Source organism: Dysidea avara, chromosome 4, assembly GCF_963678975.1.
Source record: "Dysidea avara chromosome 4, odDysAvar1.4, whole genome shotgun sequence".
NCBI lineage: Eukaryota > Metazoa > Porifera > Demospongiae > Dictyoceratida > Dysideidae > Dysidea > Dysidea avara.
The window spans coordinates 27,379,355-27,401,830 of record NC_089275.1 but is presented as its reverse complement, the minus strand read 5'-3'; the positions used below and the strand labels follow the sequence as shown (position 1 = coordinate 27,401,830).

The 22,476-nt window shown below is 38.1% G+C and overlaps 1 protein-coding gene across 1 annotated transcript in view; it reads right to left on the bottom strand.

Moving 5' to 3' along the window:
* LOC136253714 (uncharacterized) overlaps positions 1–22,476 on the bottom strand; it is a 124,771-nt gene that overhangs the window by 80,082 nt on the left and 22,213 nt on the right. Inside the window, exons 5-10 of the mRNA XM_066046372.1 lie at positions 15,533–15,883; positions 13,993–14,343; positions 12,940–13,290; positions 11,490–11,840; positions 8,895–9,245; positions 6,394–6,744 (exon numbers count right to left, since the gene is read on the bottom strand). Of these exons, the coding sequence (XP_065902444.1) occupies positions 6,394–6,744; positions 8,895–9,245; positions 11,490–11,840; positions 12,940–13,290; positions 13,993–14,343; positions 15,533–15,883 (2,106 nt within the window). The remainder of the gene's footprint in view (positions 1–6,393; positions 6,745–8,894; positions 9,246–11,489; positions 11,841–12,939; positions 13,291–13,992; positions 14,344–15,532; positions 15,884–22,476) is intronic.

Sequence of the window (22,476 nt, the reverse complement as noted above, 5' to 3'; positions counted from 1 at the left end):
ACTGCCTGCCGTTCAGTAAGCATACTAGTCTATTATGCCGCCTAGCTACTAGAGTAGTTTAGGAACATTGTGCAAATGCACCACAACATATGTAGAGCTGCTGGAATTTGCTTAGCTTGGCTTAGCTAGTAATTGCTCGCCTGCTACACAATGAGCATGCTAGTCTATTATGTCACCTAGCTACTAAGTTTAGAAACATTTATTTATTTATTAGCAATCACCTGACAGGGTTTTAATGCTAATGTACATAGTACGTACACATAAGTGCCTAGTTTAAGTTACAATAACAAAGTGCCTATTCTAAGTTACACTAACAATTAGTGCTAAGTTACAATAAGTGTTAGGTTACGATGAGTGCTAAATTACAGTAAGTGGTAAGTTACAATGAGTGCCAGATTACATTGAGTACTAAATTACACTGAGTGATAAGTTACAATAAATAATAAGTTACAATAAGTGCTAAGTTACAATAAGTGCTAAGTTACAATAAGTGCTAAGTTACAACTATAAAGTAGGAATAGTTAATTGTTTAAATGTTTCGAGATCAATGGTAGATAGATTTGGGATACATAGATCGTTCCAATGGGGAATAGTTCTGGGTAGAAATGAATAGAGAGATATGTGTTTACTGAAGATTGTACAGTGGAACCTGTCTATAATGGTCACCTTGGGACCAGATATGTCTGGCCTTTATATACAGGTGGCTGTTATAGAGAAAGCCTGCATAAGGTGGTCTGCAGCATTTCAGTGGTTATGACCGTAATAAATGAGTAATTATTATTAAGAGGCTCGCGCCAACCGCAATACAGTAATAATTTTATCGTAGATCCTTTACACAGAAAGGGTAAGGTGAGCTTGTTATGAATGTTGATTATAGCTATTGAATACGTTTAAGCAATGAAGCCTGATAGTTTGTATAGCATTCATTGAAAGGTAGGAAGTGTGATCATTCATTGAAACGGTGCCGTGGTGTCAGACTATTGGCTTAACAAGCCACCATAAAAGGAAGCGACCGCTATATGAAGGATGAAGTTATGTACACAGTGATTCATAGGCGAATTCTTGATTGGCCGTTATACGCGTTAGACAGGCGACCGCTTAATGCAGACCACAATACATACATTTGTATGGGAAAATATTTGGGACCTCGTGACCGTGGCCGTTATGAAAAGGTGACCGCTTAATCCAGGTGACCGTAACACAGGTTCCACTGTATATGCTTAAATTTCTGATCGTGATGGGCTCAGGTAGCATTTTGATTTAATGATGACAGACAGTGATTTGGGACCAGTAATAAATGATTAACTATCTTGTACAATAGGATGAGGCATGCTTGCTTTCTACATTCTTGTAACAATGGCCAATTTATATAATTAGTTCATTTAACATGTCTGTGATACTGTCACGGTGGTGTCTGTTCCAAGGCTTATTTAAGACAAAACGAGCAGCTCGATGTTGAATTATTTCAAGTTTAGAGATGTCATTTTGGCGGTGTGGGTCCCAGATGGCACAACAATATTTGATAGATGGCAGCAGAAATTGTTTGTAAGCATATTCTTTGAATTGTTTATGACAGGAATGTAAATTTCGCCTTAGGAAACCAAGTAATCGATTTGCTTTGTTGCATATGTAGTCAAGGTGATCGTGCCATGAAAGTTTATTGTTCATTGTGCAAACAAATATTCTGGGGAAATAGCGAGTGACCTATCGTTAATGCAGTCAGCTTCAAACACTTTTTCAGAGGTGCTCATAATTTCTAATTCGTATAAACATCGTGCGAGACGCCACGAGGGGGGGAAAGTGGATGGGCCACTTGCAGAGGTACCTAGTATAAGTATAGAATACTGTGAAGTGTATAGAATTCCAAGAAGAGTTGAATTTACGCAGGTCCCGGGTCCTTGGTCCCCGGGTCCACTGTTTTTACCTACTTGAGTACAGGGTTAATGAACATATAGCATTAATAAGCAGTACAAAACAGCCTATAGCCAGCTGGAAACACTTGATACAGCCTCCTAGCCTGCCCCATTTCTGCCGCCTATGTAACAAAGTGATAGGAAGTGTATCAAAACAAGCTTCGGTTGTGGGTGTTCATTTAAGCACAGAGAATCAAAATATGAGCTGTAGGTACACCAAAGTAGTAATTTTATTAGCCACAAATAACTATGGTCGTGAATATGTTTACATTGCTTATGGCTAAATCCATTAAGCACCACACTGTGTTCTATATGTGATTTCAATCAAAATAGCAATATAATCTAACCTGCGATCTATAAAACAATGAACTACCTTCATTCCAAGCCCACAGCTTAACTCTGGCTTTATTCACAAACCTGAAACCCACAAATGTTTTTGTAAATGTCACTATATTACAGCAGAGAAGATTTTAAACTATTTTAAGAAGGAGTTAGTTAGGGTAAAAGGCTGGCATCAATATGATGCATGTGCAGTAGCATGTGCCAGCAATGCAGTAGCTACCAGTGACAATTTGTAGTCATGAAGAACACTGAAGAATGATGTCTGCAGTGTATAAGTCATCAATAAAAGCATTGAAGTAGATTTCTCAGCAACACGATGTACCTAGATGGGTGCATTCTGCTAATTCCTATACGATGGTTCCTGTGCTGAGTAATCTTTTTGTCCAGCACTTTATGCTAGTTTCAGCCTTTATTTCAGTAATGATGATGTATTTTTGTTGGAAAGTGCAAGGTTTCACAATTTAACATAACAAGGAGGCCAACTCAGGAAGAAAGTTGTGGCAATGGACTGCCTTGATCCCAATGCAAGGGAGTCACAGTTGAGTCAAAGGACAGTGAACAGTCAGAAACAATAGAGGGGCACATAAGTATGTTTATTATCTCTGGAACAGTGTTCCGCTGTAGAATTAAAAGCTGGCATCAATTTACAGTGCTTAAAACAGTGTTCAGAATTTGGAATTTTTGTGGTTGCAATTGGGTACTGTGTACTGTTAACTGCTAGAGAGTAGCCATACAGTTCAGTAGTATTTAAGTAAGTTATTTTCAGAAGGGGACTAGCTACCACTATTGAAGGGTTTCCCTGTGGCTGGAAATCATCCCTGTTTCTGTGTGTGAAGTAAAGTTTCCCTGTCACATTGAATCATTGATGCTTCCACTACTGGAAATCTACTGCTGTGTATTAATACTGCATCCACTGTTGTGAGTTAATACTGCATCGACAGATTACACTATGTCCATCCATGGAGCTGTGCTGCTTCCACTGCTATGGACTAGTGCCATCACCAAAAGTGCAAATACCACTATCAGCACAATATTAAAAGTGCTTGCATGCTATTCTCAGTCATGATGCAGCTGCATCTGCTGTTTCAGCAGATCTCCACTACTGACAGAGGGAATGTAATAGTATGAAGTCTTAAATTAGTGACTGTTTTCAGGTTTATAGGTTTTAAATAATTTGGAAGAACTTTTTGAAGGACAGAGCAGGCCCTGACCAAAAGTTTTTTCCTGCTTAAGTATGTTATTATACTGATAGCCCATCAAGCACTTTTACTATTATTTGTCTACTGAAAAAATATCAATAATCACTTTCCATTGGGGTCGAAGCCTTGTACATTTGCCAAATCATATCTACAATCTGAGGCTCTAGTAAAGAGAAGTTTCATGCAGGAAATACAACTCTGGGAACAAGTTACATAATTATGTGGTAAGTGACATTATTAACGAGACACGAAGGTAGTATTACACCCTCCTAGGAGGGAGATATTTTTTTATATACTACCTCCATTCCTTGTTAATGTATTTGTAGAATTTGCAATTTAATCGAAGAACTATTACAAATAAAAGTACTGTGAAGTGATAGACCTAATTATGTCAATAAAATCACCATTTCAACCTGCACTTTACTATAGCCTGGCACAGTTTCTTTATGTCAAATTGTATCAAGCTGATTTCCACATTAAGTTTAACTGTTAACTCTTTTCTCTCAAATCATTTATTTCAATCAATCACGTTGAGTTACTTACAGGCACTTGGATGCCTGCCCACAACACATACTGTGGGTTGCTACTATTGTTGAACTTCTACACCAAAGATGTTACGGATTTCTATGTTAGATATTATCTAAACCAAAACAGCCAAGCTGTAAAAAAAGAGTGCGGCCCTCAAAAAGGCCAGGATGAAAAAAGATGTGAAATCCAAGGTGGTGGCCAAGAAATGGCTGTGTTGGTAGATTAATGGCAAAAATTTTAATTACAACAATTCAGGTGAATTTGTATTGCCTCCTCCACTAGGATTCGGCACCAAATTCACCTGAATTGTCGTAATTAAAATTTTTGCCATTAACCTACCATCACAGCCATTTCTTGGCTGCCACCTTGGATTTCACATCTATTTTCATCCTGGCTTTTTTGAGGGCCGCACTCTTTTTTTACAGCTTGGCTGTTTTGGTTTAGATATCACTTCTTTTTGTATTGCAAGCCACAAAGCCAGCCATTAACTGGCTTTGGTGCTTCCTTCTAACTTGTTTTTTTTCTCTTTTCTGCAGGAATTGTGGAACAAAGGAAGAAATGTTATGTACAGCTTTTGTCTAATTAAAAGTATTTGCATATTTAACAATGAAAGATAATCATACTGTAGGTAATAAGGTGACTTCTTCTACATAACTGAACTGTAGCTGAAACTCCAATTGTTTGTAGCTGATCCCTATAGGGTAACTTGTATCTAGCTGATATCTCTACAGTGTGACTTTTTTGTAGCTGATCTCTCTACAGGGTGACTTGTTTGTAGTTGAGCTCTCTACAAGATGATTTCTTTGTAGCTGAACTCTCTACAAGGTAATTTCTTCTAGCTGATATCTCTACAGGGTGACTTGTTTGTAGTCGAACTTTCTACATGATGGTTTCTTTGTAGCTGAACTCTGATTAACTGTTTACAGCTGAACTCCCTACAGAATAATTTGTAATATAATAGAATTCTATGATGGAGTAAATAAATTTGCTCTATTAGGGTGACTGTTCTATTAGAGTATCTCAATATCACATTTGCTACACGGAGTTGGTTTTCGAATCACAACTCAGTGGTTTGTATTCCGATTCTTCTGTACTACTGCAAGGACTTTCTATGAAGATTATTCCAGCTATACACCAATTTTCAGCTCATTGCTCTAAGTGGTTTGCCTAGTAGGCGTAAAAATTAATTCTTTTTTATTCATAAAAATCAATTGCATAATTGTGACACAGGTTGGGTTTTGTGTCATATCTCCATGGTTTTTATCTCGATTCCTTTCAAACCACCAAAAGGCACTCCTACGATGGTTACTCCATCTACATAGCAATTTTCAACTCATTGCATGAAGCAGTTTAAATCTTGTTTTACGCGAATAATCGGTCATAACTCCTGAACCATTCATCGGATTCGCACCAAATTTGATGCTAGCATTTGCCTTTGGACCCCCTTTCTGTGTGCCAAAGTTCAAGGCGATCAGAGTATGCGTGTGTGTTTTATAACAATTTTTGCAAGTGTGCAAAAACACGAAGGAGAAGAAGAAAAAAAAACGAAGAAAAAAATCGAAACTTTGGCTGCTTGTATCTCGGAAATAGCTGGAGCGATTTCCTTCAAATTTGGTATGTAGACTCCCCTGACTGGTGGGCAACTCTGTAGCAAATTTAGTTCCAATCGGATAAGGGATCACCGAGATACAAAGGTTTGAAAATGACATTTGCTTTCTTCCTGTCAATATACCCACGGTGTGGCGCGCCAGCATTTTGGGCCACACGACACACTATAGTGTGTCTTGATTATCAAAAGCTGTACATAACGAGCAGTTCATATAAATGAGTAAGTGGTCACAGTTAATAAAGTTTTCAAATTGTATATTAAAATTAGCAGCTAATGAAATACATGGTCTGTTATTTTAAACCCATTACACAGCATTATATATACCGGTAAAGAACAGTATGAGAAGTACACACTTCTGCAATCAATCCAGAATCTACAGATAATACTGATGATTTGTGTTAAAATATGATACTGTAGCATTATAGTGATAGTCATCTACAGGGAATCCATTTAACACTATGGTAATTGACACTTTGCACTGCCAACAAAAGAAATAGGACACAAAGGAGAGCAAAGGTAACACCATGATGTATGCATAGTACACACTGTGCATGCTGTATGCCCTGTTGGACTGAAGCAACATCTAGCAGTGAAAAATCAAGCCCATAGCCTTAGCCGTAATTGAATTACATTATTCTGAACTGACAAGGTGTGATAAAGATATTGTGAGGCTGGTTCTGGTCAATATTGTTGTGTGAGAAAATACCAACCTCCATGACCTAGTATTATCGTACTGTACATATGAACATGTAATGCAGCAAAAAGGACTTTAGCTGTTAGTGAAATATGTAGCTCTTCTTACCTGTTTCATCAGTTAACACAGTAACACTATCACTAGGTTCACTTGGTGTTGTAGTAACTGCTAACACGTAAAATATGTAATTAGTGAAAGGATCCAGCCCTGATATTAACACAGTTACATTTGTAGAATTCACTTCCATCACCATCATTTGACCACTACCAATATCCTGTCCCATTCCTGATGTGGTCACATCACTAGTGTTCACTTCCATCATCTCCATGTCATCACTACTACCATACACTACAGCGTAATAACGTAGGATCCCATTAGTGATACTGGGTGGATCCCAGGTGACCTCTACTGTAGTAGAATCAATGACTGAAGCTGAAACATTCTCTGGTGGGCTGGGTGCTGTGAAGAAAGTTATACACTCGGTTACAAATGAACAATCAACATGTATATTACTTATCCACATAAAAATAGCCAAGCTGTGAAAAAATGGTGTGGCCTTAATAAGCCTGAGTGAAAAAAGTTGTGAAATCAAAGGTGGCAGCCAAGGAATGGCTGCAATGATGTTAATGCTAATCAATGGGTGGCTGGCAATGATGTTAATGCTAATAAATTTTAACAATGGGGTTGTTAAAATCTATTAGCATTAACATCATTGCAACCATTTCTTGGCCACCACCTTTGATTTCACAACTTTTTTCACTCAGGCTTTTTAAGGCCGCACCATTTTTTCACAGCTTGGCTGTTTTTGTGTGGAATTCACATCTTTTTGTACTTTATAAAGCCCCAAAACCAGCTTATGGTTGACTTTGAGGTTTGGTTTTACTCACATTTCTTTTTTTTCAATGTAGATACAATGATGATTAAAGGCAGACTTATAAATGTATTTCATTGCATGATTTAATTCAATATTAATATTTTGATAATATTAATGTACTACTCTAATAGAGTGCACATTTTTTTTGAGGACTTCTAATAGAACATGCATAGAATGTTCTAGAACAATCTAGTAAAAATTACAAACGCTTGATTATAAGCAGATTTCAACTAGAAATTTCATTTATAAAGCAGAAATTATATGAGGTGATCAGCCAAGGTAGTACTAGTGGTTCAGTGGTTAAGGATGCAGGTGTTAGGTATGGAGGTCCCTGGTTCAACTCTGGTAAGGTTTTTTCGACATTTTTTGCACACCTTTTTTACGCCGCAGTGACTGCTCTATTAGAGTATCTCAATCCCACAATTTTACACTTGCTTGGTTTTTGCTTTATAACTTTGTGGCTGTAAATCTATTTGTATTCAAACTATCAAAAGGCACTGCTACAATGATCAGCCTATCTACACACCAATTTTCAAGTTATTTCTATACTCGGTTTACCCTGTTGCCATGACAGAAGTTTGATATTTTTATACATGAATAAATGCTCATAACTCCTTGAATATTCCTCAGATTCACAGCAAACTTGATATGTGAATCCATTATTACATGCTTTTCATTTGTACCAAAGATCAAGGCAATCGAGTAACATGTTTGCATTTTCTAACAATTTTTGCAAAGTGTGCGAAAAGAAATCAAAGCCCCTGTAGCCCCCCATATGGCATAAGAAGAAAAAACCAAAGAAATTAAAACAAACCTTTGAACGCCCATATCTTGCAAATGGCTGTTGTGAATTTAATCAAATTTACTGAGTGGTATACCCTACCTGGGGGACAGCTATACTGCAAAAATGGTGTACATTGGAGAAGGGGCCATGGAGCTATGCACGCATGAAAAAGCTGTTTTTCTTTCTTCCTGTTAATATACTCACGGTGTGGTCACCAGCTTTCTTGGCCGCACAACGCACTACTGTGTGTCTTGTGGTTGCCGGCTTTCTTGGCCACACAACACACTACTGTGTGTCTTGATCAATAATTTTTGTAACCATTATGAATTCAGAAAAAACTATTACTTACCTGCTTCATCAGTTAACACAGTAACACCATCACTAGGTTCACTTGGTGTTATAGTAACTGCCAACACATAAAACGTGTGATTAGTGAAGGGATCCAGTCCAGAAACTAATACTGGAAAGCCATTTTGCACTATGGTGAATTGACACCTTGCACTGCTGATAAAAATAAAAGAAGAACGTGAGAACACCATGATGTGCACATTGTGAATACAGCAGTATGCTAACAGGCACCCGTTAAGCTTTGGCAACACCTAACAGTGAAAAATCAAGCCCAAAGCTATTGAATTATGTTTGTCTGAAGGCATCAGTTAGTCAATCAATTTATCAGTCAGCAGAACATTCCATTGAATAACGTTTTTTTTTTAAATTGTAGCAACATATTGAATTTGTTTTGGGTCGGACTATTGGGCTTGATTATGGACCAGTACTGCCAAGGTGCCATGAAGGTATTGTGAGGTAGGTTTCTGTTCAATCTTTCTTTGTGAGAAACTCCTCAATCATCTTTAATATACAGTACAATAAATACAGTACCATCGTACTGTATGATACATGTAATACAGCAAAAGGACTTTAGTGGTTAACCAAGTATGTAGCTCTTCTTACCTGCTTCATCAGTTAACACAGTAACACTATCACTAGGTTCACTTGGTGTTATGGTAACTGCTAACACATAAAATGTGTAATTAGTGAAGGGATCCAGTCCTGATATTAACACAGTTACATTTGTAGAATTTACTTTCATCACCATCATTTGACCACTACCAATATCCTGCCCCATTCCTGATGTGGTCACATCACTAGTGTTCACTCCCATTATCTCCATGTCATCACTACTACCATACACTACAGTGTAATAACGTAGGATCCCATTAGTGATACTGGGTGGATCCCAGGTGACCTCTACTGTAGTAGAATTGATTACTGAAGCTGAAATATTCTCTGGTGGGCTGGGTGCTGTGACAAACGATGTACATGCATGAACATAATTTATTAACATGAATATTATTTCACTTATCAATTATTTGTGACCGGATTTGTAAAAAGGTACCATTTCCACATATTTTACATACCAGCAAACAAAATGTCATAACTGTTGACTTCTTACACTGATTAAGTTGCTCTTTGCATCAAAATACAGCCAGACACTGTAGCTACACTCATGGAAATTTCAGATGATTATATGCAACGATTATGAAGTTATGAAGTTCAAAAAATGGGTCAAGTTTTCTGTGTGAAAAGTACCTTTTTGCAAATCCGGTCACATTTTTCATTTAACATGCATTATCACTAGGTTCACTTAGTGCTACAGTAACTGCTAACACATACATGTAGTGCAATTAATGTAGTAATCCTGTCCTGAAACTAATACTGGAAAGTTATAATTACAGTGAATTAATGCTTTGTGCTGCCAGATGGACACAAAGGAGAACTAAGGTAAGTCCATGATTGTGTATTGTATGTATTGAAGTATGCCAAAAGATCAAACCCATAGCCTTACCCATTATTGGTCTGAAGGAATCAGTCTGTCAATCAGTCACTAAAATATATAGCAACCCATTGGAAGCATTTCAGGCCAAATTGAAGGGACATTTGTGACTCAATCTGGGAAAACTAGTCTTATTACCCATGACAGATTTCATGAACAAACTATCAAATTTGATAATCAAAATCAGCTAAACTTGAATGTGTTATCTGCTTTTCCCCAAGCACATACAAGCAGTCTGGGGCCATAATGCATTGTCTGGTCAACCAGAGGGTGGCAGTACAGCTCCATGGTGTTGAATAAAGATGTGCTATAAATTCCTTCCAATTTAGCCAGATTTGAGACCTGAATGAACCATAATATGTCATAATTCATCCCTATGCATTCCTCTATAATTTTGAAACAAACTCTTGCCCTCCCCCCACCACCCCTATTGGAGCCCGCCTGCAGTAGCGTAGCCAGATGTTTTGCCATGCCAGGGCACTGCGCGGGCAAACCCTTCCAACCATGCAACACATATACACATGCCCATTTTCATATGGACCATCAATACAGCATTTTAAAAATGTGTATGCATCACTACATATACTTTACCTACACTACTGTATGCATGACTAATGTACTTTAACCTTACTCTAGGTGAACGCTAGCTAGCTATTGGCCTTCTTATTCCATATACACATCTGTGTCTTAATACCAGACTAGGGTGAAACCTTAATTAAAGCACATATGTTGTATCGTGTGGTGACTTTGCTCCTGCCAGTGCCACAGCCTAGAAATAACAAAAAGAAAGCAATTGCTGACTGAATAAGCATTCCATACCATTTGAACTATCACTTAGTAGTATCTACATGGCTAGGTGGGTACTAATGCTTCAAACATCTTGCCTCTATGTTCTGATTCGAGTTTTGACCACACCAATAGTCAGTAGCACACAAGTTAATCCGATTGTTAATTGTCCATCCTACTATCATCCCACTATACTGGAAGAGTTAATAATAATCCATGTCCTTCACTCCTTGTCACAATGCTGCATGGTTTTTTTTAAATCACATGATCTTGCTTCTATTTATTGCCTCCTATTATTTGTGCACAATCGAGTTACTCATAGCACCTGTCCATCTACTGGTCGGAAAGAAAGAGGTTAGGTTATACTATCTACCGGTATTCTTGTACAACAATAGAGTAGCTAGCTAACTTTAATCCATCCCACGTCTTTAATTGCTCTGGGCATAGATTATAGTCTATAATCTATGTTCTGGGTGGCTAATGGTGAGGCAAAATAGTCTGATGCCAGGGCAATGCCCTGGCTTGCCCTGGGTTTGGCTATGCCACTGCTCACCTGTTATGGTTAACATCAAGTAAAACATTATCTAAAACAGCAAGAAAGTTTGCTGTCGGTTACTGGAACAGTGGAAGGCAAGGAAATGGTGTAAACATGTGAAAATTTGGTACACGTTGCTCCAACCATTGGCAATCTACAATATGCTACTAGCATTTCTCGATACTGGTGATGAGACTAGTTTTTGCAGCACATTTGCACTTTACTGATATTGCCAAGGCAGCATGAAGGTATTGTGGGGCTGATTTCTAATCAATATTGTTGTGTGAGAAAGTACCAACCTCCATGATCTAGTATTATCGTACTGTACATATGAATATGTAATGCAGCAAAAAGTACTTTAACTGTTAGTGAAATACATAGCTCTTATTACCTGCTTCATCAGTTAACACAGTAACACTATCAATAGGTTCATTTGGTGTTATAGTAACTGCTAACACATAAAATATGTAATTAGTGAAGGGATCCAGTCCTGATATTAACACAGTTACATTTGTAGAATTCACTTCCATCACCATCATTTGACCACTACCAATATCCTGTCCCATTCCTGATGTGGTCACATGACTAGTGTTCACTTCCATCATCTCCATGTCATCATTACTACTATACACTACAATGTAATAGCGTAGGATCCCATTAGTGATACTGGGTGGATCCCAGGTGACCTCTACTGTAGTAGAATTGACTACTGAAGCTCTGACATTCACTGGTGGGTTTGGTGCTGTGACAAAAGATATACAATTGAATAAAATGAACAGATAATGTCATATTCTACTACAGTAGGACCTCCATTATCCAAACACCTGTGTGCCAGTTAAATCATAAAAGTGTACAGATAAGTGAATTTGTTCAGATAAATGAAGCCCATTCATTTGTATAAGGAGTTCTGTTCAACTACTCTAACATACACTACTCTAATAAAACGTTCGCGTTATGATGAAATACTCTAATAGAACAGTCACTTATACTGTTCGGATAATCAAGGATTCGGATAATCGAGATTCAGATAATCGAGGTTCTACTGTACCAACGTATGAATACTTTTTGTAACCATTATAAGTTTAAACAGAATATTACTTATCTGCCTCATCAGTTGGCACAGAAAAACATTATCACTATGTTCACAATAACTGATGTAGTGGCAGTCCAGAAACTAATGCTGGGAAACCATTTTGCACTACAGTGAATTGACACACTGAGCTGCCAGAAAAAGAAATAGGACACAATGGAGAACAAAGTTATGCAAGTCCATAATGTGTGTATGGCACATATTGTAATTTACACACAAATTTTCTTGATTAAAAATTTCATGTTAAAACAGTTTTAGATGACTATTTAAATGACTACTCTATTAGAGTACCTCAATGTTCTGCAAAAATTTTTGTATAAGAAATTTTTGTTTACAATGATTAAAAGTAAATTATGGTGTAGTATGCCAAAAGGCACCCATTAGGCTTTAGCAACATCCACAACAATGCCATAGTTGTTATTGATCTGAAGGCATCAGCCATTCAGTCAGTCAGCAGAATATTACATTGACTAAATGTTTTGTTTGTTTTTTTAATTCTGTAGCAACCTACTGGTAGCATTGTGGACTACACTGAAGAGAGTTTTGGGCATGATGATACAGTACCTAACCAATACTGCCAAGGCACCATGAAAGTATTGTGAAGTAGTTTTCTGGTCAATCTTATTTCATGAGGAAGTGTCAATCTCCATGATCTCTAATATACAGTACTGTTGTACTGTATATATGATACATGTAACACAACAAAAAGGACTCCTTAAACTGTTAGCAAAATATCTAGCTCTCTTCATACCTGCCTCATCAGTTAACACAGTAACACTATCACTAGGTTCACTTGGTGTTATAGTAACTGCTAAAACATAAAATGTGTAATTAGTGAAGGGATCCAGTCCTGATATTAACACAGTTACATTTGTAGAATTCACTTCCATCACCATTATTTGACCACTACCAATATCCTGTCCCATTCCTGATGTGGTCACACTACTAGTGTTCACTCCCATCATCTCCATGTCATCACCACTGCCATACACTACAGTGTAATAACGTAGGATCCCATTAGTGATACTGGGTGAATCCCAGGTGATCTCTGCTGTAGTAGAATTGATGACTGAAGCTGAAACATTCTCTGGTGGGCTGGGTGCTGTGAAGAAAGATGTACACTTGGTTACAAATTAACAAATAGCGTGTATATTACTGATCAGTAATTTTTGTGACCATTATGAATTCAAAAAAAAAACTATTACTTACCTGTTGCATCAGTTAACACAGTAACACCATCACTAGGTTAGTGCTATACAGGAACTGCTAACACATAAAACGTGTAAGTAGTGAAAGGATCCAGTCCAGAAACTAATACTGGACAGCCATTTTGCACTATGGTGAATTGACACCTTGCACTGCTGATGAAAATAAAAGACCGTAAGAATGCCATGATGTGCGCATTGTGCATACAGCAGCATGCTAACAGGCACCCATTAGGCTTTGGCACCACCTAACAGTGAAAAATCAAGCCCAAAGCTATTGAGTTATGCTTGTCTGAAGGAATCAGTCAGTCAATCAATTTATCAGTAAGCAGAATATTCCATTGAATAACTTCTTTGTTTTATTGTAACAACATATTGGAGTTGTTTTGGGTCACACTGAAGGGGCTTTTGGGCTAGGTTATGGACCAGTACTGCCAAGGTGCCATGAAGGTATTGTGAAGTAGATTTCTAATCAATCTTTCTTTGTGAGAAACTACCAACCTCCATGATCTTTAATATGCAGTACTATCATACTGTATGATACATGTAATATAGCAAAAAGGACTTTAGCTGTTAATGAAATATGGAGCTCTTCATACCTGCCTCATCAGTTAACACAGTAACACTATCACTAGGTTCACTTGGCGCTATAGTAACTGCTAACACATAAAATGTGTAATTAGTAAAGGGATCCAGTCCTGATATTAACACAGTTACATTTGTAGAATTCACTTTCATCACCATCATTTGACCTCTACCAATATCCTGCCCCATTCCTGATGTGGTCACATCACTAGTGTTCACTTCCATCATCTCCATGTCATCACTACTACCATACACTACAGTGTAATAATGTAGGATCCCATTAGTGATACTGGGTGGATCCCAGGTGACCTCTACTGTAGTAGAATTGACTACTGAAGCTGAAATGTTCTCTGGTGGGCTGGGTGCTGTGACAAAATATATACATGCATGAACATAATTAACATGAATATTAATTCACTTATGAATTATTTTTGTAACAATTTTAAATTTTAAAAACTGTTATATGCTAGCCTCATCATTTAATATGTTAACATTATCACTAGGTTCACAGTACCTGCTAACACAAAGCTACATGTAGTGTAATTAGTAAAGTGATCCATTCTTGAATTGAAAGTTATAATTCCAGTGAATTAACACTTTGTGCTGCCAGATGGACACAAAGGAGAACTAAGGTAAGTCTATGATTGTGCATTATACGTACTTCAGTATGCCAAAAAGATCAAACCCATAGCCTTACCCATTATTGGTCTGAAGGAATCAGTCAATCAGTCAGCAGAAAATTTCACTAAAAATGTACAGAACCCATTGGAAGCATTTCGGGCCAAATTGAAGAGACAGTTGTGACTCAATCTGGGAAAACTGGTTCTATTTCCCATGACAGCAGATTTCATTTTTCACCAAGAACATGATTAAACTATCAAATTTGACAATCAGCTAGACTTGTGTTGTCTGCTTTTCCTGTCTGCTTTTCCCAAGCACATACAAGCAGTTGGGGCCTTTTTGGAGCTCTGGTCACCCAGAGGGTGGCAGTACAGCTCCATGGTGTTGAATAAAGATCTGTGCTATAAATTTCCTTCCAATTTAGCCAGTTTTGAGACCTAAATGAACCATAATTTGGCATAATTCATCACTATGCATTCATTCCTTTATAATTTTGAAGCTATCTCTTGCCCTTACCCCACCTCCCTCCCACCACCCCTATTGGAGCTCACCTGATATGGTCAACATACATAGAGTAAAACGTGGCAAGAAATTTAGCTGTTGGCTACTTGAACAGTGGATGCTCTGGAAGGTAAGAAAATGGTGTAAACATGTGAAAATTTGGTAAACGTTGCTCCAACCATTGGCAATCTACAATATGCTAATTATTTAAAACCAGCATTTCTTGATACTGGTGATAAGATTGGTTTATCCAGCACATTTGCACTTAACCGACACTACCAAGGCGGCATGAAGGTATTATGAGGTTGATTTCTGGTCAATAATTATTTTTGTGTGAGAAAGTACCAATCTCCATGATCTAGTACTATCATACTGTACATATGATACATGTATTGCAGCTTTAGCTTTAGTGAAATACGTAGTTCTTATTACCTGCCTCATCAGTTAACACAGTAACACCATCTCTAGGTTCACTTGGTGCTATAGTAACTGCTAACACATAAAATGTGTAATTAGTAAAGGGATCCAGTCCTGATATTAACACAGTTACATTTTTAGAATCCACTTCCATCACCATCATTTGACCACTACCAATATTCTGTCCCATTCCTGATGCGGTCACATCACTAGTGTTCACTTCCATCATCTCCATGTTATCACTACTAGCATACACTACAGTGTAATAACGTAGGATCCCATTAGTGATACTGGGTGGATTCCAGGTGACCTCTACTGTAGTAGAATTGACTACTGAAGCTCTGACATTCTCTGGTGGGTTGGGTGCTGTGACAAAAGATATATAATTGAGTATAAATGAACAGATAATGTTATAATTATTTACTACATATCAATACCTTTTGTAACCATTGTAAGTCTAAACAAAATCAAGACACACGGTAGTGTGTCATGCGGCCCAAGAAGCCGGCGCGTAACACCCGTGAGTATATTGACAGGAAGAAAGAAAACGCAATTTTCGCACCTCCGTAGCTCTGTGCTGCCTTGATGAAACAAGACGATTTTTGCTGTGGACACTCCCTTCACCTTCAGCACTCCACATTCCAAATTTGAGCGAAATCGCTTCAAGCGTTCCCGAGATATGCGACTTCAAAAATTGGCTTAGTTTCTTCGTGTTTTTTTTCCTTCTTATTTTTCTTCCTCTTTTCGCACACTTACAAAAACTGCTATAAAACGCGAATGCTATATCCGATTGCCTTGAAATTTGGCACACAGAAGGGGGGTATAAAGGCGCATCTCTGTACCAACTTTGGCTAGGATCAAGACACACGGTAGTGTGTCGTGCGGCCCAAGAAGCCGGCGCGCAACACCCGTGAGTATATTGACAGGAAGGAAGAAAACGCAATTTTCGCACCTCCGTAGCTCTGTGCTGCCTTGATGAAACAAGACGATTTTTGCTGTGGACATTTCCTCCACCTTCAGCACTCCACATTCCAAATTTGAGCGAAATCGCTTCGCGCGTTCCCGAGATATTCGACTTCAAAAATTGGCTTAGTTTCTTCGTTTTTTTTCTTCTTATTTTTCTTCCTCTTTTCGCACACTTACAAAAACTGCTATAAAACGCGAACGCCATATCCGATCGCCTTGAAATTTGGCACACAGAAGGGGGTATAAAGGCGCATCTCTGTACCAACTTTGGTTGGAATACGATACACAGGCAAAGAGTTATGAGCGATTATTCACGAAAAATAACACCAATATGTTGTCACGCCTACAGGGTAAACCGCGTATGGGAAGAAGCTGAAAATTGGTGGGTGAATAGGTTAACTATTGAACCTCAAACCTTTTGTGGTTTGAAAGAAATCGAGCTAAAAACCAGGAAGATACAACGAAAAAACCAACAGTGTGTAACAATTACGCAATCGAGATTAGCTAATAAAAAACTATTACTTGCCATGCCTACCAGATAAACCGCTTGGGGTAATGCTTTGAAAATCGCTGTATAGATGGAGTAATCATCTTAGAAAGGCTCTTCAATGGTGTAGAAGAATCAGACTTAAAGCCACGGAGTTATAACACGAAATCCAACTTGGTGCAGCAAGTGCGAGATCGAGATACTCTAATAGAGCAGTCATCCTAATAGAGCAGTCACCCTGAAGAGAATTCAAGAGATCAGCTAGAAACAGGTAACCTGTATAGAGATCAGCTACAAACAATTCACCCTGTAGAGTGATCAGCTGCAAACAATTCACCCTGTAGAGAGATCAGCTAGAAGAAGTTACCTTGTAGGGAGTTCATGCAACTATGGAAAGAGATAGTTCAACTAGAAGAAATCACCTTGTAGAGTTCAGCTGCAAAGAAACTACCATGTAGAGAGTTCAACTACAAACAAATCGCCCTGTAGAGAGATCAATAGAAGAAGCTACCTTGTTATTATTGTTTATTATTATTATTATTATTATTATTATTAATACTTTACAAAACTGTACAGATCAATAAACAAAATTAAACAATATTTAAGAGCTTATAACAATTAAATTACAGAACTAAAGGTCTACCAGTGTCTTGCACTGGTAGCCATAATTAATTACTTACAAATTACAATAAGCTATATAACTACAAATAATAATTACAAGGGGTAGTATAAAGAGTACAAGTTAAAGAATAAAATAATTTGTAGGAGCTGGAATGTTTAAACATTTGGAACAGGGCAACGGAAATAAAAAGTACATAGGTTATTACTGTCAAAATTGTTAACAAAATGATTCCTTGTAGATAGTTCAGCTACAAAGAAACCATCATGTAGAGAAATCAGCTACAAAAAAATCACCTGTAGAGAGTTCAATTACAAACAAATCTCCCTGTAGAGAGATCAGCTAGAAGAAATTATCTTGTAGAGAGTTCATCTTCAAACAAATCACCCTGTAGAAAGATCAGCTAGAAGGAGTCACCTAGTTCAGTTACAAAGAAACCATCATGTAGAGAGTTCAGCTGCAAAAAATCTCCCTGTAGAGAGATCAGCTACAAACAAATCACCCTGTAGAAGATCAGCTAGAAGCAGTCACCTTGTAGAGAGTTCAGCTACAAAGAACCATCATGTAGGGAGTTCAGCTGCAAAGAAATCACCTGTAGAGAGTTCAGCTACAAACAAATCTCCCTGTAGAGAGATCAGCTAGAAGAAGTTTCCTTGTAGAGAGTTCAGCTACAAACAAATCACCCTCTTGAAAGATCAGCTAGAAGAAGTCACCTTGTAGAGAGTTCAGTTACAAAGGAACCACCACGTAGAGAGTTCAGCTACAAACTAGTGACCTTGTAGAGACATCAGTTACCTTGTAGAGAGTTCAGCTACAAAGAAACCATCATGTAGAGAGTTCAGCTGCAAACAAATCACCTGTAGAGAGTTCAGCTACAAACAAATCACCCTGTAGAAAGATCAGCTAGAAGAAGTCACCTTGTAGAGAGTTCAGCTACAAAGAAACCATCATGTAGAGAGTTCAGCTGCAAACAAATCACCTGTAGAGAGATCAGCTAGAAGAAGTTTCCTTGTAGATAGTTCAGCTACAAACAAATCACCCTGTAGAAAGATCAGCTAGAAGAAGTTACCTTGTAGAGAGTTCAGCTACAAAGAAACCATCATGTAGAGAGTTCAGCTGCAAACAAATCACCTGTAGAGAGTTCAGCTACAAACAAATCTCCCTGTAGAGAGATCAGCTAGAAGAAATTACCTTGTGGAGAGTTCAGTTACAAAGAAACCATCATGTAGAGAGTTCAGCTGCAAACAAATCTCCCTGTAGAGAGATCAGCTACAAACAAATCACCCTGTAGAAAGATCAGCTAGAAGAAGTCACCTTGTAGAGAGTTCAGCTACAAAGAACCATCATGTAGAGAGTTCAGCTGCAAAGAAATCACCTGTAGAGAGTTCAGCTACAAACAAATCTCCCTGTAGAGAGATCAGCTAGAAGAAGTTTCCTTGTATAGAGTTCAGCTACAAACAAATCACCCTGTAGAAAGATCAGCTAGAAGAAGTTACCTTGTGGAGAGTTTAGCTACAAAGAAACCATCATGTAGAGAGTTCAGCTGCAAACAAATCACCTGTAGAGAGTTCAGCTACAAACAAATCTCCCTGTAGACAGATCAGCTAGAAGAAATTACCTTGTAGAGAGTTCAGTTACAAAGAAACCATCATGTAGAGAGTTCAGCTGCAAACAAATCTCCCTGTAGAGAGATCAGCTACAAACAAATCACCCTGTAGAAAGATCAGCTAGAAGAAGTCACCTTGTAGAGAGTTCAGCTACAAAGAACCATCATGTAGAGAGTTCAGCTGCAAAGAAATCACCTGTAGAGAGTTCAGCTACAAATAAATCTCCCTGTAGAGAGATCAGCTAGAAGAAGTTTCCTTGTAGAGAGTTCAGCTACAAACAAATCACCCTCTTGAAAGATCAGCTAGAAGAAGTCACCTTGTAGAGAGTTCAGTTACAAAGGAATCACCACGTAGAGAGTTCAGCTACAAACTAGTGACCTTGTAGAGACATCAGTTACCTTGTAGAGAGTTCAGCTACAAAGAACCATCATGTAGAGAGTTCAGCTGCAAAGAAATCACCTGTAGAGAGTTCAGCTACAAATAAATCTCCCTGTAGAGAGATCAGCTAGAAGAAGTTTCCTTGTATAGAGTTCAGCTCAAACAAATCACCCTGTAGAAAGATCAGCTAGAAGAAGTTACCTTGTGGAGAGTTCAGCTACAAAGAAACCATCATGTAGAGAGTTCAGCTGCAAACAAATCACCTGTAGAGAGTTCAGCTACAAACAAATCTCCTTGTAGAAAGATCAGCTAGAAGAAGTTTCCTTGTATAGAGTTCAGCTCAAACAAATCACCCTGTAGAAAGATCGGCTAGAAGAAGTAACCTTGTAGAGAGTTCAGCTACAAAGAAAGCATCATGTAGAGAGTTCAGCTGCAAAGAAATCACCTGTAGAGAGTTCAGCTACAAACAAATCTCCCTGTAGAGAGATCAGCGAGAATAAGTCTCCTTGTAGAGAGTTCAGCTACAAACAAATCACCCTTTAGAAAGTTTAGCTAGAAGAAGTTACCTTGTGGAGAGTTCAGCTATAAAGAAACCATCATGTAGAGAGTTCAGCTGCAAACAAATTACCTGTAGAGAGTTCAGCTACAAACAAATCTCCCTGTAGAGAGATAAGCTAGAAGAAATTACCTTGTAGAGAGTTCAGTTACAAAGAAACCACCATGTAGAGAGTTCAGCTGCAAAGAAATCACCCTGTAGAAAATTCAGCCACAAACAAATTGCCCTGTAGAAAGATCAGTTATAAGAAGTTACCTTGTAGAGAGTTCAGATACAAAGAAACCATTCTGTAAAGAACTCAGCTGCAAACAAATCTCCTGCACAGAATTCAGCTACAAACAAATCACCCTGTAGAGAGATCAGCTAAAAGAAGTTACCTTGTAGATAGTTCAGCTACAAATAAATCACCCTGTAGATAGATCAGCTAGAAGAAGTTACCTTGTAGATTGTTCAGCTACAAACATTCACCCTGCAGAGAGAGCAGCAAGAAGAAGTCACCTTGTAGAGTGTTCAGTTACAAAGAAACCACCATGGAGAGTTCTATGATAAATATATGTATTATATATATAATTTGTACATTTACTGATAAAATCAGAAATATTTAAAGTACATCTGCTTCACATTTTCTTCTTCTTGTAGTAAAGAAAAAAAGACAGGTTAAAAAAGTCCCAAAGCTGGCCATAGGCCGGCTTTGGGGTATACAAATACAAAAAGAATTGAAATCTAATCCAAAACAGCCAAGCTGTAAAAAAAGTGTGCGGCCCTCAAAAAGGCTATGGTGAAAAAATATGTGAAATCCAAGGTGGCGGCCAAGAAATGGCTGTGATGGTAGGTTAATGGTAAAAATTTTAATAATGGCAATTTAGGTGAATTTTTTTGCCAAGACCAAGTGGCACAAAAATTCACTTGAATTGTCGTTATTAAAATTTTTACCATTAACCTACCATCACAGCCATTTCTTGGCCGCCACCTTGGATTTCACATCTTTTTTCACCATAGCCTTTTTGAGGGCCGCACACTTTTTTTACAGCTTGGCTGTTTTGGATTAGATACGATAAACAGGAAAAGAGTTATTATCGATTATCCATGAAAAATAACACCAATATGTTGTCACGCCTACAGGGTAAACCGCGTATGGGAAGAAGCTGAAAATTGGTGGGTGAATAGGTTAACTATTGAACCTCAAACCTTTTGTGGTTTGAAAGAAATCGAGCTGAAAACCAGGAAGATACAACGAAAAAACTAACAGTGTGTAACAATTACGCAATCGAGATTAGCTAATAAAAAACGACTACTTGCCATGCCTACCAGATAAACCGCTAGGGCGAATGCTTTGAAAATTGCTGTATAGAAGGAGTAATCATCTTAGAAAGGCTCTTCAATGGTGTAGAAGAATCAGACTTAAAGCCACGGAGTTATAACACGAAATCCAACTTGGTGCAGCAAGTGCGAGATCGAGATACTCTAATAGAGCAGTCATCCTAATAGAGCAGTCACCCTGAAGAGAATTCAAGAGATCAGCTAGAAACAAGTAACCTGTAGAGAGATCAGCTACAAACAATTCACCCTGTAGAGAGATCAGCTAGAAAAATTTACCTTGTAGGGAGTTCATGCAACTATGGAAAGGGATAGTTCATGATCAGCTAAAAGAAATCACCGTGTAGAGTTCAGCTACAAAGAAACTTCCATGTAGAGAGCTTAGCTGCAAACAAATTACCTGTAGAGAGTTCAACTACAAACAAACCGCCCTGTAGAGAGATCAATAGAAGAAGTTACCTTGTAGAGAGTTCAGCTACAAAGAAACCATCATGTAGAGAGTTCAGCTACAAACAAATCTCCCTAAAGAGATCAGCTAGAAGAAGTATCCTTGTAGAGGGTTCAGCTACAAACAAATCACCCTGTAGAAAGATCAGCTAGAAGGAGTCACCTTGTAGAGAGTTCAGTTACAAAGAAATCATCATGTAGAGAGTTCAGCTGCAAAGAAATCACCTGTAGAGAGTTCAGCTATAAACAAATCACCCTGTAGAGAGATCAGCTAGAAGAAATTACCTTTTAGAGAGTTCAGTTACAAAGAAACCACCATGTACAGAGTTTAGCTTCAAAGAAATCACCCTGTAGAAAATTCAGCCACAAACAAATTGCCCTGTAGAAAGATCGGTTAGAAGAAGTTACCTTGTGGAGAGTTCAGCTACAAAGAAACCATTCTGTAAAGAGCTCAGCTACAAACAAATCACCTGTACAGAATTCAGCTACAAACAAATCACCCTGTGGAGAGATCAGCTAGAAGAAGTTACCTTGTAGATAGTTCAGCTACAAACAAATCACCCTGTGGAGAGATCAGCTAGA